This window comes from Falco cherrug, chromosome 10, assembly GCF_023634085.1.
Source record: "Falco cherrug isolate bFalChe1 chromosome 10, bFalChe1.pri, whole genome shotgun sequence".
Taxonomy (NCBI): Eukaryota; Metazoa; Chordata; class Aves; order Falconiformes; family Falconidae; genus Falco; species Falco cherrug.
The window spans coordinates 23,376,781-23,400,397 of NC_073706.1; the positions used below are offsets into that span (position 1 = coordinate 23,376,781).

The 23,617-nt window shown below is 37.5% G+C and overlaps 1 protein-coding gene across 2 annotated transcripts in view; it reads left to right on the plus strand.

The window, feature by feature from the left end:
• Positions 1-23,617, plus strand: part of LUZP2 (leucine zipper protein 2) — a 309,932-nt gene that overhangs the window by 183,672 nt on the left and 102,643 nt on the right. For both annotated transcript variants that reach the window (XM_027798713.2, XM_027798712.2), the window contains exons 3-4: positions 21,670-21,787; positions 23,392-23,462. In XM_027798713.2, coding sequence (XP_027654514.1) covers positions 21,670-21,787; positions 23,392-23,462 — 189 coding nt within the window. The remainder of the gene's footprint in view (positions 1-21,669; positions 21,788-23,391; positions 23,463-23,617) is intronic.

Sequence of the window (23,617 nt, forward strand, 5' to 3'; positions counted from 1 at the left end):
ATATGATAATGTCATGATGATGAAGTATCACTGGTTTGTCTTTGGTTCTTAAACTTGTGTAAAATGATACCAAAAGCTTTAAGGCCTTAGCGTGCTGACAATTTTTTACTTCTTTTCTTAAAAGCGGCTTTAGATGTTATGGAAAATATGTGCTGATTTGCACCGCTTTGTAGGTTAAGCTTCCCTGTGGTGAATTGGTGGGCTCTGATGATTGTATTAACAAAAAATATTTAAACATCAGTCTTATCCTGTCTAATCCTGATTATCTCATACATCAGTTGATTTCTGGTGTACATTCACTAACTTAGTAGTCATGTCTCATTCTATCATAGGGCAGAGCAAAATCATGACAGACTTTTCCCTTTACAGATCGCTATAAGAATGCAATATCAATGTTTTGCCATTTACAGTGGCATGTCAGTTTTTCTGTACTCAAATGTAGCTCATGAATAATTACCCTTCTGGCTACTTCCTGAGGTTAAAAAAAGAAAAATTAATTACCTGGTCAAATCATGCCTGATTAAAAATGCATAAAAGGATCAAATACTTCGTGACCTTGCAACTTGGTTCTCAGTTTTCTCAAAGGCACTTGTCTCCCCTCACTGTTTAATTGAACGAAGCCAGGGATATAAGTGAAATCACATGGGTGTTATAAGCATCCAATTGATTTTAGTGTGATAAATGTTATGAAAAAAAATGATTAGTGTTTTGGGGAGCATTTTTTGATGAAAAAAACCTTTTTCAATAGGTGAAAGAAGAAAAATATGATTGTGGAAGGGGAAAATGAATATGGTTTCAGTTAGGAATTAATTAAATGAAACTTTATACACGTCTGTCCTGTAAAATTTCTGGACCAACTGAATTTTGAAGCTAACAAAAATCTGTTCATTTGTTCTAAACGGTTCTTGTGCAGTCCCTGAGGGCTGGCAGGCTTGGGGCAGAGGATACTGCTGGATGCCGAACTCGGTACACTTCATCTAATTCCATTTATCATATCATTGATAAGCAGGGATAGTAGGGATAGAAAAGGTAGGTAGTATTTGAAAGAAATTGATAAAATCTGGTGTTAGTAAATGTAACTTCTTACTGTGGCATCTGGCAAGGCTTTGGAAATATTGACAAGTTAGGCTGTTTTATCTAATTCTAATGAACTTTTTGAGCTAGGTAATCAAACCCCAACGTGCTCTGTGTTGTGGGTTTTGGTGTTGGGTTTTGTTCTGGTTTTTGGGGTTTGGGTTTTTTTTCCCCCTTCAGATTAGTGTTTCTCTATTTTAGATCTTCCTACCTTTCTTCTGTGTGTGAATTCCTAGCATATGAGTTTTAGTATCTCCTTACAGGTTAGAGGGCGTGCAACGAAAACCTGACAGCAAGCAGCAGAGTGCCCTTGGGCAGAGTTTACTGTAACACGATCAGTAGTCTCCTTAGGTATTTTCAGAAATGATGGTCTCCTCTGTCTCTTGCTCAACTACAGGGATGAAAATACAACAAATAAGGGGGATATTTGTACTAAAAATAAATTCCATAGTTAGGAGACTTTATGATAAATTGGAACGTTCTGGGGGGAGATTAAACACTTTCCCTTTTAACTAGATATTAAACCTGTTATTCTGCCCCTACATATCTGCCGCCTTCTCGTTTGCGTTCTCTTATTTGATTACCTGACAGATGCTGCTCCTCTTTCCAGTTAGTAAGTACTATATGTATTCAGTATGGAGTAGAAAATAAAGATTAGACTGGAACATAGATGGTATTTTAAACAAATGCTTCTAGGTCAGTACTGGGATGGAGATGGTTTTTGTTACTGGTTAAAGATCTATAGCAGAATAATTGAGAAATCTGCTCTCTCCTTAGTTCAGAATTTAGGTATGCCTTAAAATTTGCTATATTTCAGTAAAACTTGTATTTTCCTTGGTCGTTGTAAGTGATGAGTATGACTGTCATTTTAGTGGTGCTTGCCATTGTTTTTTGTTGGACCTTGCTTCATTTTTATTTGGAAACGAATAGTTTATAACATTGATTTTAGAAAATGAAATAATACAGCCTACATGTCTTCCTGCTGTCAGTCTACAGTTGTCTGGATTTTAAAGAGAGAGAAAGAGAGAATTATATAAATTTATATTTCATATCTTTGTCTCCACTAATTGCGTGATCTTAAAGCAGGCATATAGATTCATAGTTTGCATAGTATCATATCAGTCTCCTTGATTGTGTTTGCTAGCTCTCTGAAGGTATGATTCATTACCATGGAAATGACAACATAGTCTGTTTTCAAGCTCATTGCTGTATTGAACATAAAAATAAGTTCCTTGAGGTTTAAATTGCTGATACAATTCATATCAATGTCAATCAATGTTTGCCCAGTGTACCGGGAATATGAATTATAACAGTAATAAACATGGCCTGCTTGTACCTCAGGAGACATGCTGCTTGCCTACCAGGAACCTGCAGGCTGAGAACATCTGGAGTAGGTTTACGTACAAAGTATTAGACAACCAGGATGCGAGTCATTAAATAATGGGTTACAGCATCAAAAATTAGCCTTTGCACCTTCCAGCATAAAGCTGATGATAATAAATTCCTAGCTCCTGGGTAGAGTGCGTGTGTATTTTCTGGTTAGCTGCTGGAACCCTAAGGACCACTAATTCCTATATACATTCCTTGGTAGAGCTATGTACCTGGGTGAGCTGTGGACAGCAGAGCACGTGCATGAACAAAGTACAACAAAAAGTGCAGAAAACCTGCTTAGCATAATACCAGATCATTAACCAGTCTTTAAATGTATCTGTAGGATTGACAGCAGCATTACACTCTGAGGATTATAAAAGTAAAATGGACCACGTTTGCTAAAAAGAGTCAGATGTTGCATTGTTTTCTTAAACAAGGGTTCATTTTTCTGTTTCTTCCATGGTGTTTACATCAGCAATTTGCCTGGGCACTCACAGTTCTGCTCCACTGATGTGTAAAGAGAGTAGCTGTGAAAAAGGCCCTCAGGCCTCAGGATTCCGCTTTCTGGATGTATCGTCCTTCTGTGTGCTTTAAACATGATGCCTTTTCTGCCACTTGGCAGTTTTCAGCTTGCAGGGAAAGCATTTGAAAAGAGAGGACAGGAAAACACCATGGGCAGACTTACTGGGCACAGGTTGCTTTGCTGGATTTGGACTACTGTGGAGGTCCTGAGAGTAAATTTTTGTAAGGAAAAAAAATTATATTGTAAGCTACCAAGAGATTATAGGACCAGGAATAGGTTCTGTCTTGCATTGGATATCTACATATTACACAGCAAAGGAAGCTGGCTCTTTGAGGTCATTTCATTAAGCAACATAGAATATCTTTTCAGAGAAATTGCTTTTAAGGTTTCACTGTAAAAGCCATCAGATCCAGGTGCTTCTTTTTTCCACTCCATTTTGTCTGTCTAATGTAAATATTTTTCATGCTGTTCTAATTAAAAACCTACACTCCATAAGGTAAATTGACAGCTTTTCCAAAGACAGTTTAAGCATAAATTGTAAACAGGTTTTACAGGGCAAAGCCTAAATACGTAGAGGAGGATATTGCATTTTTTGGGGAAAGTTTCAATTAACTAGACAACTAGATTGGGCTTTGCTAGAAACAATTTGAAATGTAGCTCCCCACCTCCCCCCATCCAAAAAAAGAACTGTGTCACTGCTGGTTTTTTACTTTTATTTTCTTTCTTTTGTCCGAAACATTTGCTGAAGAGCCTTAGCTTCACAGGTTATTTCAGACTAGGCAGTAGAAAATGAACTATGAATGATGAATTAGACATTAGTTTTTGAACACCTAGGGTCCAGTGATTATAATTTCTTCAGTTTGGCTACATTAGAAATAGTAGCATAAAGATACTTAAACTAGACTATATGAACTTGATACTGGACTTCCAAAAAACAGACTCCAGTGTGACTGATAATGGATGAGAATTTAATATATCCTTGGAAACTGGCAGCGGGGAAGTATTCAAAGGTCTCTCAGGGAAGTACATAAGCTTTCTGAATACAGTACTAAAGCACAAAGGTTGTAAGACTTGGGGGAAAAAATACACATGAAGCTAGGATAGAAATGAACCCCTTACAGCTGTCCTCCTCTTAAAACCAAAATGTTCTGCCGCATCCTTTCTCTAATCCTTGGATGTGTGATACTAGCCGATGGTACCTTGAAAGTATTAAGCGTGTGAAAATTTGATAATAGTGAATCCCTTTTGTACAGTCTTTATTTTAAAATACTAGTATATTGCTCAAGAGCAGAGTGCTTATGACAATTGGTGTCAGCCCTTCCCTTCCCAAAGAAATCTATATGCTATATAAGTGATGTTGGAGGAGCTATTTAAGTAACCACATGTGAGGCACTCATTCAGTATCTTCTACGGAAGGTGAAGATTACTATTTTATGGCCAATTCTGAACTATACCAAAATTCAGATTGCAGATTTTTATGACAGTCATCAGCTTCAAATATTGCTCTCCTGTAGCTGTCAATTGACAAAACAGAGCAGTTTGCTTGCTAATTTGTAGATCTGAGTACAGGATAGTGCCTTGTGAGCCTAAACACTTTATTTCCTGATGTAGGAGGGAACTGTATTGTGCTGGGAAGTTAGCAGGAGCTGGAGGTGTCCCACAACTGAAATCCAGATGTAAAGAATACTGTTTTGCACTTGGTTCGTTCTTGGAAGCCCTTGTATGTCAGGTAAATGCGTGCCTGGAACTTCTTTGGTATGGAGATCTTCAGTGCTTCCAAAAGTTAGGAATAAATAATAACTGAAATTTGAAGAGAAGATAGACAAAAATTACAATTGTTATCAGATTACATTTTCTTTTAAATTTGCTATCAATATTTGACTGTTTCACAAAGGTTTGTCGTAGTAATGGTAGGTAATAAGAAATCTTTGCAAGTGACCCTATAAAAGCAGTGTGTATCAAGGAATCAGCTGCAATTATGGAAGAACCCTTACTTTAGGCTTGCGAGTATAGATAGATATTAAGCTGCAAACACAAAATAATTGACTGCTTCCAGTCCATCTCTCTTTTCTGCTACGTAGTCTTCTATACCTAAGCAATAAAGGTGAACTGATTTGAAAAGAACCTAAAAAATTAGTTATGTTCAGCAAAGAACGCTGTCAAATATGTTGCCTTCAACCAAACCATGCTGTCTTATGCTAGTGAGTAGTCTCACCTTAGGGCAGATGTAAAACACTAGCACACAAGACAAAACTTCCGTTCTCCTAGCAGTATGCCTAGTGAGGGTCCTAACAAGGAATCTGAATTACTGCTACACTTGTTTCCCAAAGCAATGTTAGCAGGGCCCTGCATGCCAGGTTCCACCACTGCATTAACGTGTTTTTAGGGGAGCTGAGACTTTTTCTTCCCTTTCTCAGAAGTATTGTGCACGATCTACTGCAAGCTGGCTGTGGATTTCTTAAAACTTTTTTCCAGTCTTACTCATCCAGAGAGAGAAAAGTGATTCAGCCCAATTGTTTATCAACCAGAAAGTAACATTTGTTTTTCTTACCCTGAAGGTACGTTGGCCTCTTGGTGTTACCATGTGCAATGGAAGAAATGTGTCAAACGAAGTGAACAATCTCAAGAGCCCGAAAGGAAACTGCCTCCTTCCTAGTGTTAGGAGGTTTTACAAGTAATAAGCTGTATTAAACATCTCATATTTTTAAACATAAACTCTTGAACATGGGTTGGAAGTAATGAGGTAAAAGGAATAAGTATTTTTGGTTCATTAGGCAGAAAACAACAACAACCACATTCAAACAAATTGTATTTCTTTTTTCCTAACCTCCCTGTCTCCAATGTTACAAAATCCTTGGAGTGTTCTCTGTGTTACACAAGCTCTGGATTTATACTCCCTTTGAAGTTTCATATATGAAATATGAAGGTAATTAATTGCTTCTAAAGGTATGGGGGTGAAGTACCTATCAGTCCCATTTATTTATAGTTGTTTGTACAAAATAGGCTAATACATTGAGAATGGGTCTCTTTTTTTTTTTTTTTTTTTTTTTTTTTTAAGAATCCTTCACCTGAGGGATGGGATTATTGACCTCTTACCGTGATGAATCCTTAATTCACTATGAAATGTGAATAACATCAGCAAGAAATGTGGTATTACCTGTAAGTGCTTTAAAAAATGTTTGCTTTACATTATTGTCAGAGAGAAGAGCTAAACTAGTTGAAAATATGAACTAAAACCTTCTACGTACTAATAACTGGGCCATTGTGTAAGGGGGATGGAGCACTTCCTCCTTCAGTTTTGTAGTTTTATTGCTACTTTTTCCTTCCAGTAACAGCCATTTAATGAATCAGATCAAATAGAAATAATTTTGGAATTACTCATACGGCATCATTTAGTATTGTGCTCTTCCTTCTCTTGTATTTTTCCAGCTTGAAGTAAAAATTGTGTACGCTCAAAAGATGATCTATTTATTGAGTGCAGTATGTAGTTCTTTGGAAAATTTCTAGTGGTCCAACGCAGCGGAATGTTGTGTATGTTAGTGCATCTCTAATAATACTGAGAATGGCTTTAGTAACTGTAAGACTATTCCAGATATAAATAGTTAGAAACTAATAGTTGTCCCCTTAAGAACGGACATTGCAGTCTGGGCTATCATGCATTAGTTTAATAGGTTGTGTAAGGAAACAAGTGAAATGCCATGATATTTTGGGTTCATAAAGTCAGACCTGTGTAGCTGATAAAGGAAGGCACGTTCATCATGACTAATTCATGTCATAAAGTGCTGTGAGGAAAAAAAAAAGTGAATTCGTACTGAATTGTTACTGTTCTCTCCCCTTACCTTCATGAAATTCATCACAAAAAAGTGTAAACCTAAGAATTTCATTTTTTTAATATATATAATATATATATAATATAAACAAAAGGTGTTACGATAAACAGCAATCAGAGTTGTGTAATGACTATGTAATTTCTGGTGAGTTTGCTGTGAGGTTTATAATGTAAACACTAAATGTTACGCTACCAAACATTTCGATCTGTTTCACTAAAGTAGATTTTAAAAGGTGCTGTCCTTTAAAGTCTACTGGATGTCTATGTAAAATTCAGTTTGTCTAATTTTGTTACTGGAGAGGGTGTTACTGGAAAAATACAGGGTCTTGTACATAACATGATTTCCATAGAACTCAATTGAAATATTTAGAATTCTATTGCTTTTCATGTGCTGAATTATCTAAAACTTTTCATATGAGGATGGAAGCTCTTGACTCATAGGAAAGAATTTCCACTACGATTGCCACAAAATATTTATCATAAGGGCATGGTGCCCAACCAACTTTGACTTTAAAGCCTGACTTTTGGTATTTGTTAATAGCTGCTTTTAATATTAAATGAACACAAATCATTGACGAGTAAGTATTCATCCAAACAGAAAGGCATAGATCATTACATCGCTCCTAACGCAGCTTCCACTGAGGTCAACGTCAACCACTCTGCTGAAGTAACGTTTAAGTTGGCCTTTTTGCTGTAATTAATGTGCTGTAACTCCCTTGCCTATTTTTACGTCGGCATAGTCTTTGAGAACTTGACCTATGAGTAAGGATTTACTGTATGCAAATAAAAATAACCCCTGTTTGTCCAGAGAGTAGTCCTGCCAGTCTGAGATGGCCTGCCACCCCTTCTTGCAACTGTTGTGCATTGGTTATTGGGTCTTAATAACAGTCTTGGTAATTGAACTGCATGCCATAAATAAGCTCTCCCAGACAAGCACAATGATTGCTTCCTGAATAATGTGGATATCGGCCAGGTCTTGCAACAAGAACAGGGACCATAAAATACAGGTGAAAGACATGTTGGACTTGGAGGTAGCCTGTAAGATTTGGATTCTTCTTTATAATGCTTTAGAGTTCGTACTTCCGAACTGTGGCATTTCTGCAGGTATTTGAGCGCACAGTTGTGCTGGGTGTTGCTTGTAACATAAACGGGTGTGTGAAACATGGGGGTTTGGAGTATAACTATCCAAAGCTTTTTATCACAAATCAGTTTTGATTTCTGAGTTACATAGGAGTGCATAATTTTGTATGTGCAGGCATTTTTTCTGACTTCTCCCAACTGGGAGTGTGTAAGCATATCATCAAGGCTCTACAACACCTCTGCTTCTCTGAAGTTACTGAAATAAATACAAGATTTTTGCCATGATAATGAATAGTGCATATAATTAGGAAAGTATGTTTTTGTAAGACCCGAAGTGTTTTCAGTTTGGTCCCCAAGAAAAAGAAATAGAGGGGGAAATACCTTGTATTTTGACTCAGTGCATTTTTAGATATAAGTATGTACGCTTGTACATACAAAGGCTTTTTCCCCCCGTATACAATTCCTTTTTTGGTTTCACATAAGGAAGTGCAGCAGGTGGAAGGAGCTATGGTTCTGAAAATGCAGCTATTACTTACTGATTTTTTTGTTATTTTTGGAATAGTGAACCATTCACTGGGGGAGGGAACAAACGATAGAATTATCAGAAAGCCAATACCCCAGATTTTGTAGTTAGCACAAATCATAAAATGCATATGTTAAATACAACTTTCACCCTGTAAGCAACTAATCCTTTCTCATATCTAATAATACCGTCATTCACTGTAATTGAAGTCCTTCATGCATATTTGCTTTAGTTAAACATCTAGAGTATAAATACTGCAAGGTACAATAGATCACTCTGAAAAAGAGCGGACTTGTCCTTGATAACTGATCTCATATTGTAATTCCCCTTGAGAAAACTATTCTACAGTTCAGGCACAAGCTAAATCAATAAACTCTTTAAATTGCTGTTGGGTTATATAGGTTATACTCATTTTCTAACCTTCTTGGAATGTGTAGTGGTAAATAGAAGTGTCTCCTTTACAGCCCCCTGAAAGACTGACTACTGTTCACTTTGATTGGGGGAATTTGTAACTAATCTCTGCTAAACTTGCAGAGTTTCTCACAGTCAGACTGCTCTTCAGCAATACTTCCAAGTGTGGTAGGAAAAGGTTTTTCCAACCAAGTACTTATGCTGGGGGATAAGATCTTCCCCAAGACTCCATCTGCATTAGCTGACATCCAGTAAGAGCGAAAAAGTCCAGTTGTTTTAAGTTCTCAGTGTTTCCAGGAAAAGCAATTAATATTTTTAATTCCCTTCAGACTACACCGTTATCAGAGAGAAGCTGAATACAGATTCAAACTAACTGATATAAGCTATTTAAGTAAGTTACTTAAGTGATGAGAGACATTCAAGTGCAGTTTGTCCATCACCTTTTTTCCTAAAAAGTGTAAATCCTAAAAGTGTAAGGGTAAATCCTTGAACACTACTGCACAGAAGTACAGTTTTCAGAGAAATGAGGATACATGCAGACGAGCTGTCCTAGATATTTCCATGATCTCTTTTTTTCTTGTGTGGGTAATTCAGAGGATTTTTAAATTGTGCCTAGAGTTCAAATTTCAATTCAATTCTTGAACATCTTTTGAATGAAACTCTTTACTTTTTAATTACATATTAATATTATATGTAAAAACAAGTAATCATCTAAATGGAATGGTAAAATCTGATATTTTTGGCATTTAGGAAAATTTAATTTCTGCAATAACATTTGTGGACTGGAAGATGGACAGCACACATGTACTATTGTGCAATAACCTGGGCAACATCTCCAGCACAAGATGTATGAATTTACATGTTCACAGTATTGTTACAGTGGTGCTACATCCTGTGCTCTCCAATTTTTATATAGTTGTTTCAGAGATCACTTGAGTGAGGGCCAGAGAAGACAGTGCAAAACTTAGAAAAAAAGTGTGACAGTCATGTTAAAAATAGTGTAGACAATTTCATGAAGTTATGTCTGGCTCAGTTCTGATCTAGTAAAAATGGGCTGAAAACAGAGTGAAGGAAGCTCTCCTATTTCCAAAGAGCAACGATACCCAGTATATTGAACCTTCCTCCTTGATTTGTATATATAGTGAATTTCTGGCATGTTCACATACCATTCTGGGAAATAAACTTTTGATCTCACAAAAGTGTATTGATGAAGAAGTTAGCTATGTAACGTTTTCTTCCACTGAATCCGCAATGGAAATGTCATTCAAAGCAGATACAGAATGAGAGAGGAAATGGATGTGTTGGCACAGCTGTTCTATGGCAGTTTCATATTTCTGACCAGGTTTCGTTCACGTAGTTCTTCATGCAACTGAAGGAGTGCTTATATCCCTGGGATTCTGATAAAAAAAAAAAAATATTGGAGTGATGTTCCATTTCTTGTTCCATCAAAAGAACATACCAGGTGCTGGCTGCTGCTGGAGGCATACGCTGACAAAAGGAGAGTCTGTAGGAAGTGAGATGGGCATTTGTTTTCAGCATTTGCTTTTTATATCTGTTTATTAATGTAGCTGCATTTCAGGAATCCAGAAGGATTTTCTCAACAGTGCACAGAAATTTGCATGAAACTTGATAAGGGCATTGTTCTTTGGCACTTGATTTGCATTCTGTATGTGGTAAATCTAGCTGTTCATTCTCTTCCTGAGTAATTCTCATTACGATGCATTCAGAAAAGAAGTATTTTCAATGAATTAAAAAGATTGTAGTGGGAAGGGATAGAAACATTTATATTTGCACTTGATAACGTTTTCTGTTATAAATTATGCTGGGACCTTTGGAAAAACTCCCAGATATCTGCTTTTTAGACACTCTGTGGGAACTACAAAGGGAAAAGTTGCAAAGTTGGTGAAATTGTTTCACTGTGTCAAGTCATTTAAAGAAGAAGCTGCTATGGAAAAAGCATCCAGTTGAAAGTATAGCATAGACCTGTAGTTTGTCTTTTAGTTTTTCATTGGTTTTGGATTTGATAGTAATGTGTTGATAATATCTGTGCTAGTTTTATCCTTTTGGTTTTTATCCTGTTAATTTGGTAGCACAAATTATGTAACAAGTTCCCCTCGTGCTCTTGATGCTTTTTATATTATTATTTTTTAAATTCTTTCTTTCTACATTTGCAGGACATCCATAATGTAATACTTTACGTCCCTATCTCTTGGGAATCATGTAATCAATATGCAATTATTTATTTAACATCTTGTGGTAATAGTGGTTTGGCGTGGTGATTGACATATTGGAATAACCTTTTAGAGTGAAATGCTCTGATTTATTTAAAAATGTAATGAAGTTTAAGATATATTCACTCTCTAAGCAAAACTTATGCAGATCTACCATTCTCTAATTATAACTGAATACACTCAGTTCCAGGTCAGCCAGATTTAGTAGCAGATAGGAATCTGGTACTGGTGATATTCCTTAACTTCAAATGCCAAAGCGCATAAACAAAAATCTAACTCTTAAACTTGCTGTTTGACTTGCCTACAAAACAGAATAAGAAAATAAGTTTTTTACATTTAATGCCTTTCCAACCATGAGGCTGCCCTTACTTTTTATGAGCCTAGCATATTTTAATTCATAGCTCCATGAAGGAGAAAAAGGAGACAGTAAAATAGTATGCGACAGATTTGTTGGCAAGAGTTTCCATGATTCTTATGAAAACGTTGAAAAAATATAGGCTGAAAGTCAGGAGAGTCTGGTGGGTATTTTTGGTTTGGGTTTTGTGGGTTTTTGTTTGTTTGGTTGGTTGGTGGTATTTTTTTAAGGTTCTGATTTTGTTAGACTGTGGAAATACCTCCTAGAGGTGGTGGCAGAAGGTCCAGGGCTTTGAGCTATTGTGAAACTTGAAAGGCTGAAACACTATAAACCTTATAAACTGTACAATAGAGAATATCAAGGTCTCAGCAGGAGATGACAATAGAATATTCCATGATTTTTTTCTTCTTGAATTGTTAAACATTTGTAAGAATGTCTGGAACAATTTTAATCAACTAGAGGGGTTTTTCATTTCTTCAGTTGAAAAGCAGCGATGTTTGTTTTTTGTAATGATCTTCGCTTAATCACATTAGCACCAGAGCATGTGAAAGAAGAGAGGAAGAATCATGCCAAACAGATTGGATTCTTCACTTTTGAGCAGAACTAATGTAAAAGTCGGGATGCAACAGTAATTTTAAATATTTGTAAAGTGGGAAATTGGAAAATTAAATAATTTGTAAATTGGGAATATTTTGAAAACAAAAAAAAAACCAACAAAAAGAAATATGTTGCTACAAAACAAACTTAATATAATCATATTTTGTAATGGTAGGATTTTAAATTACAAGGATTTTATTTTTTTTCCTTCCAGCACTTAACATAGAATCATAGAATGGTTTAGGTTGGAAAGGGTATTAAAGATTATCATGTTCCAACCCCCCTGCCATGAGCAGGGACACCTTCCACCAGACCGGAATGCTCCGAGCCCTGTCCAGCCTGGTTGTGAGCACTGCCAGGGATGGGACATTTGCAACTTTTCTGGACAACCTGGTCCAGAGTTTCTCCACCCTCATATTAAAGAATTTCTTCCTAATATTTAACCTACATCCACCCTCTTGTACTTTAAAACCATTAACCCTGGTTGTATTGCAACAGGTCCTACTAAAAAGTCTGTCCCTGTCTGTCTTATAAGCCCCCGTTAGAGTACTGGCAGGCTGCTGTAAGGTCTCCCCGGAGCTTCTTTTCTCCAGGATGAACAACCCCGACTCTCTCAGCCTGTCCTCACAGGAGAGGTGCTCCAGCCCCTGATCACCTTCATGGTCTCCTCTGGACTCACTCCAACACATCCATGTCCTTCTCGTACACTGGGAGCCCAGAGCTGAAGGCAGCACTCAGGTGGGCTGTCATAAACGCCTCCCTCCACCTGTTGGTCACACTTCATTTGTTACAGCCCAGGATTCGCTTGGCTTTCTGGGCCGCAAACGTATACTCTGTTACTAGTAACCCAATTATTTTGTTAATACCTGCTCTCTCAAACATATAATTTTATAGTTCCATTTATAAAACATGATTATAGCTGATCAGTGAACTTTACTAAACTAAAGTTATTAAATAGTGAAACAGATGTTCAGAGGATACTCGTTGACAGTTTTGCCACGTAAAGTAGAAATATTTCAATTTTACATCAACTGAGATAACAGAGGGAATGAAATTTCCTGTAGATGTCATATGTTGGTAAGTCCTTTTTTTTTTTTTTTTTATTAAACATCAGAATTAAATAAAAAATTCCAGAACAACTACAAGATTAAATTATACAGCTAGCTGACACAGAAATGTTAACCTGGCTGTACTGTAAGAGATTCTGGAAAATAGCATTGCTGGCAGTAACGTATTTAAGGGTAATAACATTGAGGTCACAGTCAGAAGTTTTAGATGTGCACTAGGAAATCAGACCAGAGGCAGTATTATGGACATAAACAATGAATAATATCAGAACTGAAAAGGGTAATGTTAACTATCAGAAAAAGAATGGTTTTGCTGTAAATGGATTTCCTATTAAGGACTAAATCCTGTAGAACTGATGTGAAAAGTCAACTCTACATACAGAGGATGTCAAGTCCGTATTTATGCAGTTCAGATTTGAATAGTTGTAAATAGTTTAATATTTTCTTTTTCAGAAGATGTTTATTCCATATTACAACTGTATTAATCCAGTAAGGATCCACTGCTCTAACTAAGATGCCTACCAAATGATAGCTTGAAGAAAAAAGGCTCAAAACAACCATCTGCATGTTTGGGAGGAGCGGTTGTTTTTCCGTGGGCTCAGTCACAGGTTTTGTACAGTCCTTCCTCCTGATGTCAATCAGCTCTTTGCTTTTGTGGCCTGTACACTTTTCAGTGTATGAATAGAACTTGGTTTTTTTTCGTTGGGCTGTTATTTTCAGTATCACATTATTCATGATGATTTAAGTTGCTGTTTCATTTTCTGGGACCAGGTACCTATGCCACCTGCAATTTTCAGAAATCTCCCTTTGCTCCCTTAGTCATTGATGGGAGCTGACATCTTAGCCCTGATGAGTCATTGAATCTACATAGCCAGGAGTTTGCCAAAAAGATGCCAGATTGTTTTAGTTTATTTACAATGAGTGCATTAAAAATATGAGGAAATAGGTGCAAAGGGTCTGATTCTCTAGCTGCTACCTTGTAGAAACCATATAAAATGCACGAGCACTGCTAGTTATTTGTGGGCTATCAAAGTTAGAATAGGATGGGCTTTTCGGTCAACTTGAGCAGTCATAGCCTGCTATAGTCATGTACGTACCCACTGGGTGATTTTTATTTGAAGTGTTAATAAGTCAAGCCTGGACCGCCAATTCATACGTTATTCTCGGTAGGTAGGGATGAAACGTTCTAACCAAATATTTTGCATAACTTACGAAGTTCAGCTAAATAGAAGTTTTTCTCATCTCTCCCCAAATCCCCAAATTTTCTGTTTGTTTTTCTTCCTCCCCGCTGCCCTCAGTCTGAAACAGTCTTTAGCTAATGCCCAAATACAAAACATAAAATGTAAATGCCATTGGAGTATGGAGAGTGGTTGTGTCTGACAAAGGTTGGATTTCAACGAGAGTTTATCTGCTGATCAATTTAATGCTTACATGATTTTTTTGAATGTAATTGTTAATTCATAATTGACTGAAATCAGGTAAAGTAGTTGAAACTATTATATGAACTACTATTATACTACATTATATATATATACACTATAATTATATATATACTGTGTTGCATACTGTATTTAGATAACCTGATCATTCTGTATGTTGATCATTAATAAATTACTTCCCTCCCACTGAACTTCTAGATAAAAAATGTTCCTATTTTAAAAAAGAGAAAAAGCAGCATTACAGTGCTTTGTTATCATAATAAATTATTTTCATATCATTTGATTATTTAACAATTTTAAAGATTCTTATGTTCAACTACCAGATATGTTGATGAAATCTTTTTCTGACTTGAATATAAACCACATTTATATGTAAACATCTGCCACCAGGCATATCTTCAAAAGTTCACTTTAGGAACATGTAGGCAATCATGCACTTTGCAAGTATACTCTGTAAGCATTCTTTACTGTTTATGATTCATGAAAAGGTATACAGTATACTCTTTTCTTAATTATTGATGCTTTAAAAAAGAAAAAAAAAAAGCCAAACCCATGAGGCTGTAACCTTCTTATCTCACCTAATTATCTTAGATTTTACAGTAGAATGCCCTAAACTATTAATTGTAGTAAGAACAGTTGGTTTGGTTTTTTTTTAAGTGGCTTAAATAATATAACTGACAAGAGATTTGCTGAAAAAAAAACATCTATTTAAGTTTATCTTACACTGCAGATTTTGTTTTAAGGGTGGTTTTTGGTTTTGGTATTTTTTTTTTGTTTGGTTCTGTTTTGTCAGGGACATTAGTGTACCATAAATAATTAAAATCTTTATAAAGGTTTTATTTCAAAGACGGGTTTTGTAAATCTAGTGGGAAAACAAAATCCATTTTACTTTGTCCTGATATAGTACATATTATTCAGGGAGAAATAAACTCAGTCCTTATTTTGAAGACCAAAAGCTTAACTTCTAATATTTAAGGAAATATCAGTCAGAGGCAGAGCGGTCTCTGGTGTGCAAGTCTTTCTAGTTACTAGACATTTATCTCTGGTGCATATAGGAAATTAGAATCTGTTGAAATGTTTACTATAATCTATTAAATCATGTCAGTAAGAATAACAGACAAGTCAAAACAGCTGACTAAACCTAACACTGTAAGCGAATATCATTCCCTTGAAAACAAATGATATTGGGATTTACACTGACACTACACCAATAGGTTAATGGTAAAAGCAAAACAGCTTGCAATTAGATGACTATGATGACCTTAATGCGCAGAGTATTACTAAACTGTTATGTCTCATAATGAACATTTTTAAAAGCATATTCATGTACTGAAACAATAAATATTCATTTTAATCCCAGGTGGATATGCTTATAATGACACTTTATTTTGCAGAATGGTGTAACCTAACATTCAGAGAACAGATTTAATGTGTGTATAATTACATAGTGACATTCCTAGGAATGGGTTTAATTTATGTTGGCCACATATAATCATACTGCAAATAAGTAAAGAGTCCTGACAGTTTTGGAGGTTCAGATTTCAGAGAGTCACTGGGATTTCAGGGTGTTTGTGGCAGGGTGGTACAGTGCTGAGATGTCAGTCGCCTTCTGCCAGAATTGTCCTGTTGTGCAAAATCGTCATCCAAGTTCAGCATAAGTGGATTGTTCAGTTTAGAGTTTATTTTTCTGGCTTAAGAATCCATTCTCTTTGCACACCCACGTAACTGGTCACTGAGTTGAACATTTCACTGTTTTCCTACTAAAGATCCTTCTCTTACTTTCTCCCACCCGCATGGCAAGGGACGATGCCATCCTTCCTAAAGACCCCTGTGCTTCATTCAGGCAGATACCTACATACAGATGAGGTATTTTTTCAATTTAAATCTTCTCTGATTTCAGAAGAATTATGCTGATTAAGTCTTGTTGATATCTGGTCCAATTGCTTTACATCTTGCAGGTTTTTTCTTCATTAGATAATCTCGTGAGTTAATCAAATTCAGAGGAGTTTGCTCATATTCATCAGGACAAAATTCTCTATTTGTGATTATATATTTTTTAATTACTGTGTTTTCAAATATGAGAGGAACATTACTATGTCATAGTGGAAATATTTTTTTTATTTTTTTTAAGTCTAACAAGCTTCAGAAAATACACTGTGCTTCTCATACTATGCTTTCACACAGCTGCAGGGTGTGGGCACGCTGATGTGGAAAAGTTACTTTACTTCTCGAATGCCCTGCCTATTATACTTACAATTATATTACATATGTGTGTGTGAAACCTTCCAAAGAGTGCTTATCAAATACATGGGAGACCAAAATTCGGTTATTTAGAATTCAAGGGAAGAATAAGAAAAACAGTTGACCGTAGATCTTTCATTACCTGGATTCTCGGAATCGGGTTTAATATTAAGGAAGTGCAAAAGTGAAGAGATATTCAGTTTTGAGGGAGTGATATCGGGTGGTTGGTGGAATTGAATGCGTTGTTGGCGGTGTAACTTTGAGACAGTTGAAGGGAAGCACTTTGCATGTCTTGCTAAGCAGGTTAAGCACCGGCAAATTCTTTTGTTCACAAAAAGAACTTCACAAAGGAAGCACCTCCACGGGATGGATGGGCTGGTAAGAAGCTCATCAGGGGCAATGAGCTCAGCAAAATTAGGGGAAGGGTATTTCAGACAGAGGGAGATCCCAGCACCTAGTCCAGAAAGACCCAAAAGAAGTTGAGACAGCATGTGAACTAATTAAGGGGAGAAGCAAGAGAATTATTTGATTGATGAATGGGAAACAAAGTGTTAAGTAATGAAAGAGTTGGGTGACTTGTAACCAATGAGAGCTGGTGGTTTTGTATAGTAAACTGTATAAACAGTGCAAAAGTTGTGACATTCGGGGAGCTGGGCTTTTGGGGGTTACCACCTAGCTCCCTACTTTGTGCAAACTAGAGTAAAGAAATAAGGAACACCTTGACGTGGTGTGTGAATTGGTGCAGCCAATGAATCTGCTTAAGGGGCCAGCATAAGAATATGAGAGTTCTTGTATCATCTAAGTACTTTATGATTAGACTACCGTGTTTACAAGTTTACCTTTTTTTTTTTTTTGTCCTTGAATTGCACATTGTTGGTCTAAATGATGCAAGTTTGCAATGTAGAAGTGGAAGTGACCAAAATAGATGGGCTAATCTGAGGGATTGTTGGTTATCACATGAGTTCAAGGTTGAATTTTACTGTTTTCCAATACATAGGCACTATTCTTGGACACACTGTTAAGAGTCAAAGCTTGATATAATATGGTCCAGAAGTAAAAACCTTTCAGGATGTAATAGTTAATAGATCTGATAGCTGTGACTTGTGTCTTCAGTCTTTCCTTTTTTATTTTTTTTTTCTTTATCTCCTTTTAATTTTCTTCTAGTAGTTCAGAGGGTTTGGGTTTTGTGACCCTCTGTGGTAAGCTGGTTGTTGGCTTTTTGTCTCCTCCTCACTGCCTAGTGTGTCATAGAAGTTAATATATATAAACTATAGAAAATACATGTGTATGCATAGTTTACATTAAATTTAATTTATGAATTCGGGAAATGTCCTAGTTTATGCAGATTGCCATGTATCACTATTTACAAGACAACCGAGTGGAACCTGTGCCAATGAATACCCAGGGGGCAGCATAATTGGCTGCTTGGGACAGATGGCTTTTAAATGTTCAAATTAAACTGGAATTGGAGAGGGGTGTTACTTTAAAGTGATCGTTAAAACAGAGAAAAGAGTGTTACCACTTGCAGATTTTTTTTTTTTTAAATAAAAAATAATAATGCAGGGCTTCCCTTTAAACAAAAGCAGGACATTTCAATGGCAAAAGACACCATCAAGCAATCAAGCAGAGCACTATCTGTGATGCTTAAAGAGGAATGAACTGATGACCTTATTGAAACTGCCTGACTACTTTAGGAGGAGGAAATTCCTCCTTGACCTCTGTTCATTGGTAAATTAAAAAGGGAGTATTCTCTGAAGCTTATCAGGCTGATTACACATAATGTTGTTAACTGCTGAGGTGAGCCAGCTCTGTTGCAGTGATGTATACCTTGTTTAAAATCACCCATAGCTGGAGTGGCAACAAAAAAAACCCTGCAAATGTTTCTGTATGAAACAATACAGGAGATTTTCTTTACAGTGAAGTAAGGACCAGAATGCTAATATTTATCAGGTATTCTAGCACTAGCTAGATATAATTCATATAGGTTCTTTCATGCAATTTGATAAAAAAATTGAACCAAAACTTCTATTGTAAGTAATGCAAAATTCTGGAAGGTTCACAGTCTCAGCATATAGGTTGTCCTGTAAACCCTTAATGAGTTTGACTGTGATTTCTATTTGAGGTAATTTATTTTTTATAAGTTTAGTTACCTATATCAAGGATAACGAGATAACTTACAAATGGTAGGCACAGCTGAGTGCTGGAATTGTCTCCTTACACTGACTTCACCCTGTGCCGCCTTAGAGTCATTTTCAGAGGTAGTTATTATTCCCCCACTAGATCTACGCTTTTTCTTTGGGTGAATGAATGGAATTGAAATGGTCTGAAACCATAGTTTCTTGAAATAAAATTCATCCACATATTGGAAAGAAAAAATATTTTACTGACGGGTGAGCTTTTAATCTACCAGCTATGGAGTATTAGAAAGACTGTAGTTTTTCTTTTTCCATCCTGGGAAAATGTAACAATCGGGGGGGGGGGGGGGGGGGGGGGGAAGGGAGGCGTCTCTCTCCTCCTCTCCATTTCAGCTTTCCTGTAAAAGAGAATTTCCACTGTAAAATTAATCAGTTGACCTAGCAACTGTGCTGAAGGTCTTCACTGAAAGTGGTGGGTGCCACGTTGCAGACCAAAACATCTCAGTTGTTCTATTGCAACAGCAAGCAGAAATTTGGGATGTTTTGAGTTTCATTAGACATGTAAACTTGAAGAACTCTATGCTTTTTAACTAGCAGCATTTGTTAAGACAATTTGCCTAAAGCCTTGTGTTGATGAAAGATGTTTTATTCACTTTCATCTCTTCTTGGTATCCAAAAGTATCACAGAATGGTTCGGATTGGAAGGCACCTTTGGAGATCATGTAGTCCAACCCCCTGCTAGAGCAGGTCAGGCAGCATTGTGTCCAGGCGGGTTTTGAATGTCTCCAGAGAAGAATACTACACAGCCTCTTTGGGCAGCCTGTGCCAGTGCTGTGTTATCCTCAAAGTTCATAAGTTTTTCCTTATGTTCAGATGGAACTTTTTGTGGTGCCATTTGTGCCCATTGCCCCTTGTCCTGTCGCTGGGCACCACTGAAAAGAGCCTGGCCCCGTCCTGCTGGCACTCGCCCTTAAGATATTTGTAGACACTGTAAGATTCCCCACCTCAGTCTTCTCTTCCCAGCCCCAGCTCTCCCAGCCTTTCCTCACGAGGGAGATGCTCCGGCCCCTCATCACCTTCGTAGCTTCCGCTGGCCCCTCCCCAGCAGTTCCCTGTCCCGGGAACTGGGGAGCCCAGCACTGGGCACAGCGCTCCAGGTGCGGCCTCACCAGGACGGAGCAGAGCTGGGGGAATCACCTCCCTGCACCTGCTGGCCACGCTCCTCCTCATGCACCCCAGGAGCCCAGTGGTCACCTTGGCCACACGGGCACGCTGCTGGCTCGGGGGCAACCTGCTGCCCACCAGCAGTCCCAGGGCCTCCTCTGCAGAGCTGCCCTCCAGCAGGTCAGCCCCGGCCTGTGCTGGTACAGGGGGTTATCCCTCCCCAGGTGCGGGACCTCACACTTGCCCCTGCTGAGCCTCACCAGGTCCCTCTCCACCCAGCTCTCCAGTCTGCCCAGGTCCCACCGAGGGGCAGCACAGCCTCTGGTCTGTCAGCCACCTCTCCCAGCTTTGTGCCATCAGCAAACCTGCTGGGGCGCACTCTGTCCCTTCCCCAGGTCACTGCTGAGTCCCTTGGACAGGACCTGGGACACCGTGAGCTGCAGCCCTCCCGACCACAGCCCTCTGCGCTCTGCCACACAGCCGGCTCCCAGCCCCCCTCACTGCCCACCGATCTGACCCACGCTGTCAGAGCTTACCCACAAGGGTGTTAGGAGAGCATCATTTAATACAGAATACTTTTTTTCATAAATTTATCATATTACATGAGCTGTCTACTGCTACTGATATTAGAAAGCAAATTTAATTTGCTTTACTGAGGTTCTTTGCTAAATCGTATATTCAAAATCCATCAAAGAAGCATTAAGATTCCTGTTTAACTTCAAGGTCTTGGATCTGATAATAAAATAATACTGATGTGTTGTAGAGTTGAGGTCCTTTCCCCCCCCTTCTTAGAACCACAGGTACAGCAAGGACAAACAAAATAAAGTTGTAGAAGGAATAGATGTTTCAATTCACGTGATTGGTCTTCCTCAAAAGCACAGTTGTAAATGAATAAGTATGTTGTTTTAGAATTAACTGTAATGTTTGGGGTTTTTTTCTGAAATGGATTATGAGGGTTGGATCTGTATTTCATTCATTCTAAAACGATATGTGTTAGATGTATTTCATTGTGGATTTTATAGAACCTTTAAAACGTACAATTGCATTCCAAGTAAAAGTTACTGTTTTGGAAAGGATAGAATATTTTTAATTATACATTAATTAATAAATAGGTTTGATTCCTCTAGGCATATTTGTCAATTCTAGTTTATACTGTAAGGAGGCTTAAGTGAGGAGAACTTCTGGAACAAAATAAATTTTACATAGTTAAAATAGATCTGAATCATCCTTCCTTCAAATTACCAGGTGTCACAAAACTTCATACTTTCAAAGTTTTGCTTGTTTTCTTGCATGGAATATCTTTTAAAACAGGAAAAATCTCTCACTCTACTATCACTCATGTTAAACGCACCCTTTCTGTCTCCTGTCCGTCACACACAATACAGCATTTGCAGTGTTTCAGTCTGATAATCTGCATCTTCAGATGCCGCACATCATTTTGACACATAAAATATCTATTTGTCTAGATGAGGAGAAAACAAGTTGTTATACAGGTGAACAGAGGGACATGCTCCAATTTGCAGTCTTCGAAGAGTGTTGGAATTAATTCAATTTGGATGAACTAAGACTGTTTTCAAGTGCATTAAGTAATGTTTTGAGAAGTTCTCATGCTGTTATTTTCTTTGTTAGACAGGGCTATGAAGAACTGGAAAGACAGCTGAAAGAAGTCTTTAAGGAAAGGAGCAATATCCTTCGTCAACTGTCGAAGACTTCTAAAGAACTTGAGGGAATTAAAGTAAACCTCCAGGTTAGGTTCTGTCTGGGTTTCTATAGAATTACTTTGATGTCTTCATATTGGGATCTATTTATTACAAAAAAAGTGTGCTCTTTTTTTAATATGTGAATAATTATTATTTTGTTGACCTTTTACTTAATGTAAGCCCAATGTTTTTATGGAAAGCATAATCCTAATGAGTTGGGCCCTTAGTTGACCTACTGAAAAAAAAAAAAAAGAACATAGTAACAGAACATTATTAACAAGCTGAGTTGCATAGCACAATGCAGCACTGATGGTATAAGCAGGGTTATTATGTTCCATATCTGGTCCTTGTGTAGTCCTCTTCCACCCAGTTGGAATACGCTGAATAGTCTTCATTATTAGGAAGCGTTATCCAAGGCCTTGTGATACTGATGTTGGTGTCCCCGTTATGGTCATCACACACCCATCTCCCAGACAGATAGGTGGTTCTCCTGGCTTCCGCGAGCTTGCTCACAGTGCTGGAGGTCATAGCATAGAAGAGGAAGGGAAGGAAAAAGAACAAGCTGTCGTAATGCGGTTACCATACATTCCACCTGGCAGTACTATAAAGGATTTCCCTTGCTGTTGTGTGTTGCATCTTTGCCAATGAGTCACATATACTAAGCCCAGTTGAGCCGCTCGCTTTACCTACCTGATGTGCTGTCAACACTGACTGACAGCGCTTAGCACAGGGTGTTACCTGACTAGTTCAGCTGACAAACTGTGCTAGACGAGCCTGCAGCTAGAGCTGAGACACCTCAACATTTACCTTCGGGATATCACGGGTAGGCTGAAAGGGCAAATAGTCAGGTTAACTCTGGAGTCAAATCAGCTCCTGCTCTGGATTTGACGTCCTGAAATCACCAGATGTTCACGTAAGAGCACTCCTGACTTTTCCAGATCTAGTAAATATCTGTCAAGCGATGTCTCTGTATTTCATGTCATTTTAAAGGACTGTATTTTGTTGATATTGCATTTTTATCTTCACATTGGCATAGGCCAGATGGGAAAAAATATAAGGAGTAGAATCCCCATGTCTGTTCACAGAAGAATACTGTGTATCAGTGCTGTGCTATATTATATTATTACCTTATATTGTCTTCTGTTCCAAACTTCTCTCGTTCTAATTAATGTGAACTCTTGATTATTTTTTTTTTCTTAATTTTTAGTGAAATTTGCTTCTCCTTGTAACAAAGTTATTTTAGAACGGGGTTTCTTATGCAGCAGAGTTGAAGATAGTATTCGGCAAAACTATGCTATGAGATATTTTAGACTCAACACTGCAGAGATCCAGATATAGGCAAAGAACTGTAGTATTATCTTCTGCATATACATGCTTATCTTTGTCATGCAGTTTTAATGTTTTCAGCTGTTTGTTTCTAAATCTATTTATTCTATTTGATTAGCTCTCATTTAATATTTGAAAAACAGCTGTGTACAGTTAGCTGTGCTTGACTTAGGGTAATAAAACTCAGGCTATTCCTCCATTTCTCACAAGTGGTAATATCTGTAATACACTGGGAGGGTTTTTTGAAAGAAGACCAAATTAAATATTTCACAGATAAAAAATATTAAATATCTCTTTGGTAATGGAGTTCTTTCTTTGCTGTCAGTCTTTGAAAAATGATGAAGCATCAGCCAAAAATGATGTGCAGAAGCTTCTGGAACTGGGACAAAAGCAAAGGTAAGCCCCCATCTCCTCCCTGCTCTTTCCATTTCCAGACTGAAAACTGTCAGACTAGGAAATGCCATCTTTCCTTTTACTTTAATCTATAAACACTACTGTATTCCAGAGTCCACTGTTAATAACATTAAAATAAGAGCAGGGAAAGTTATTAA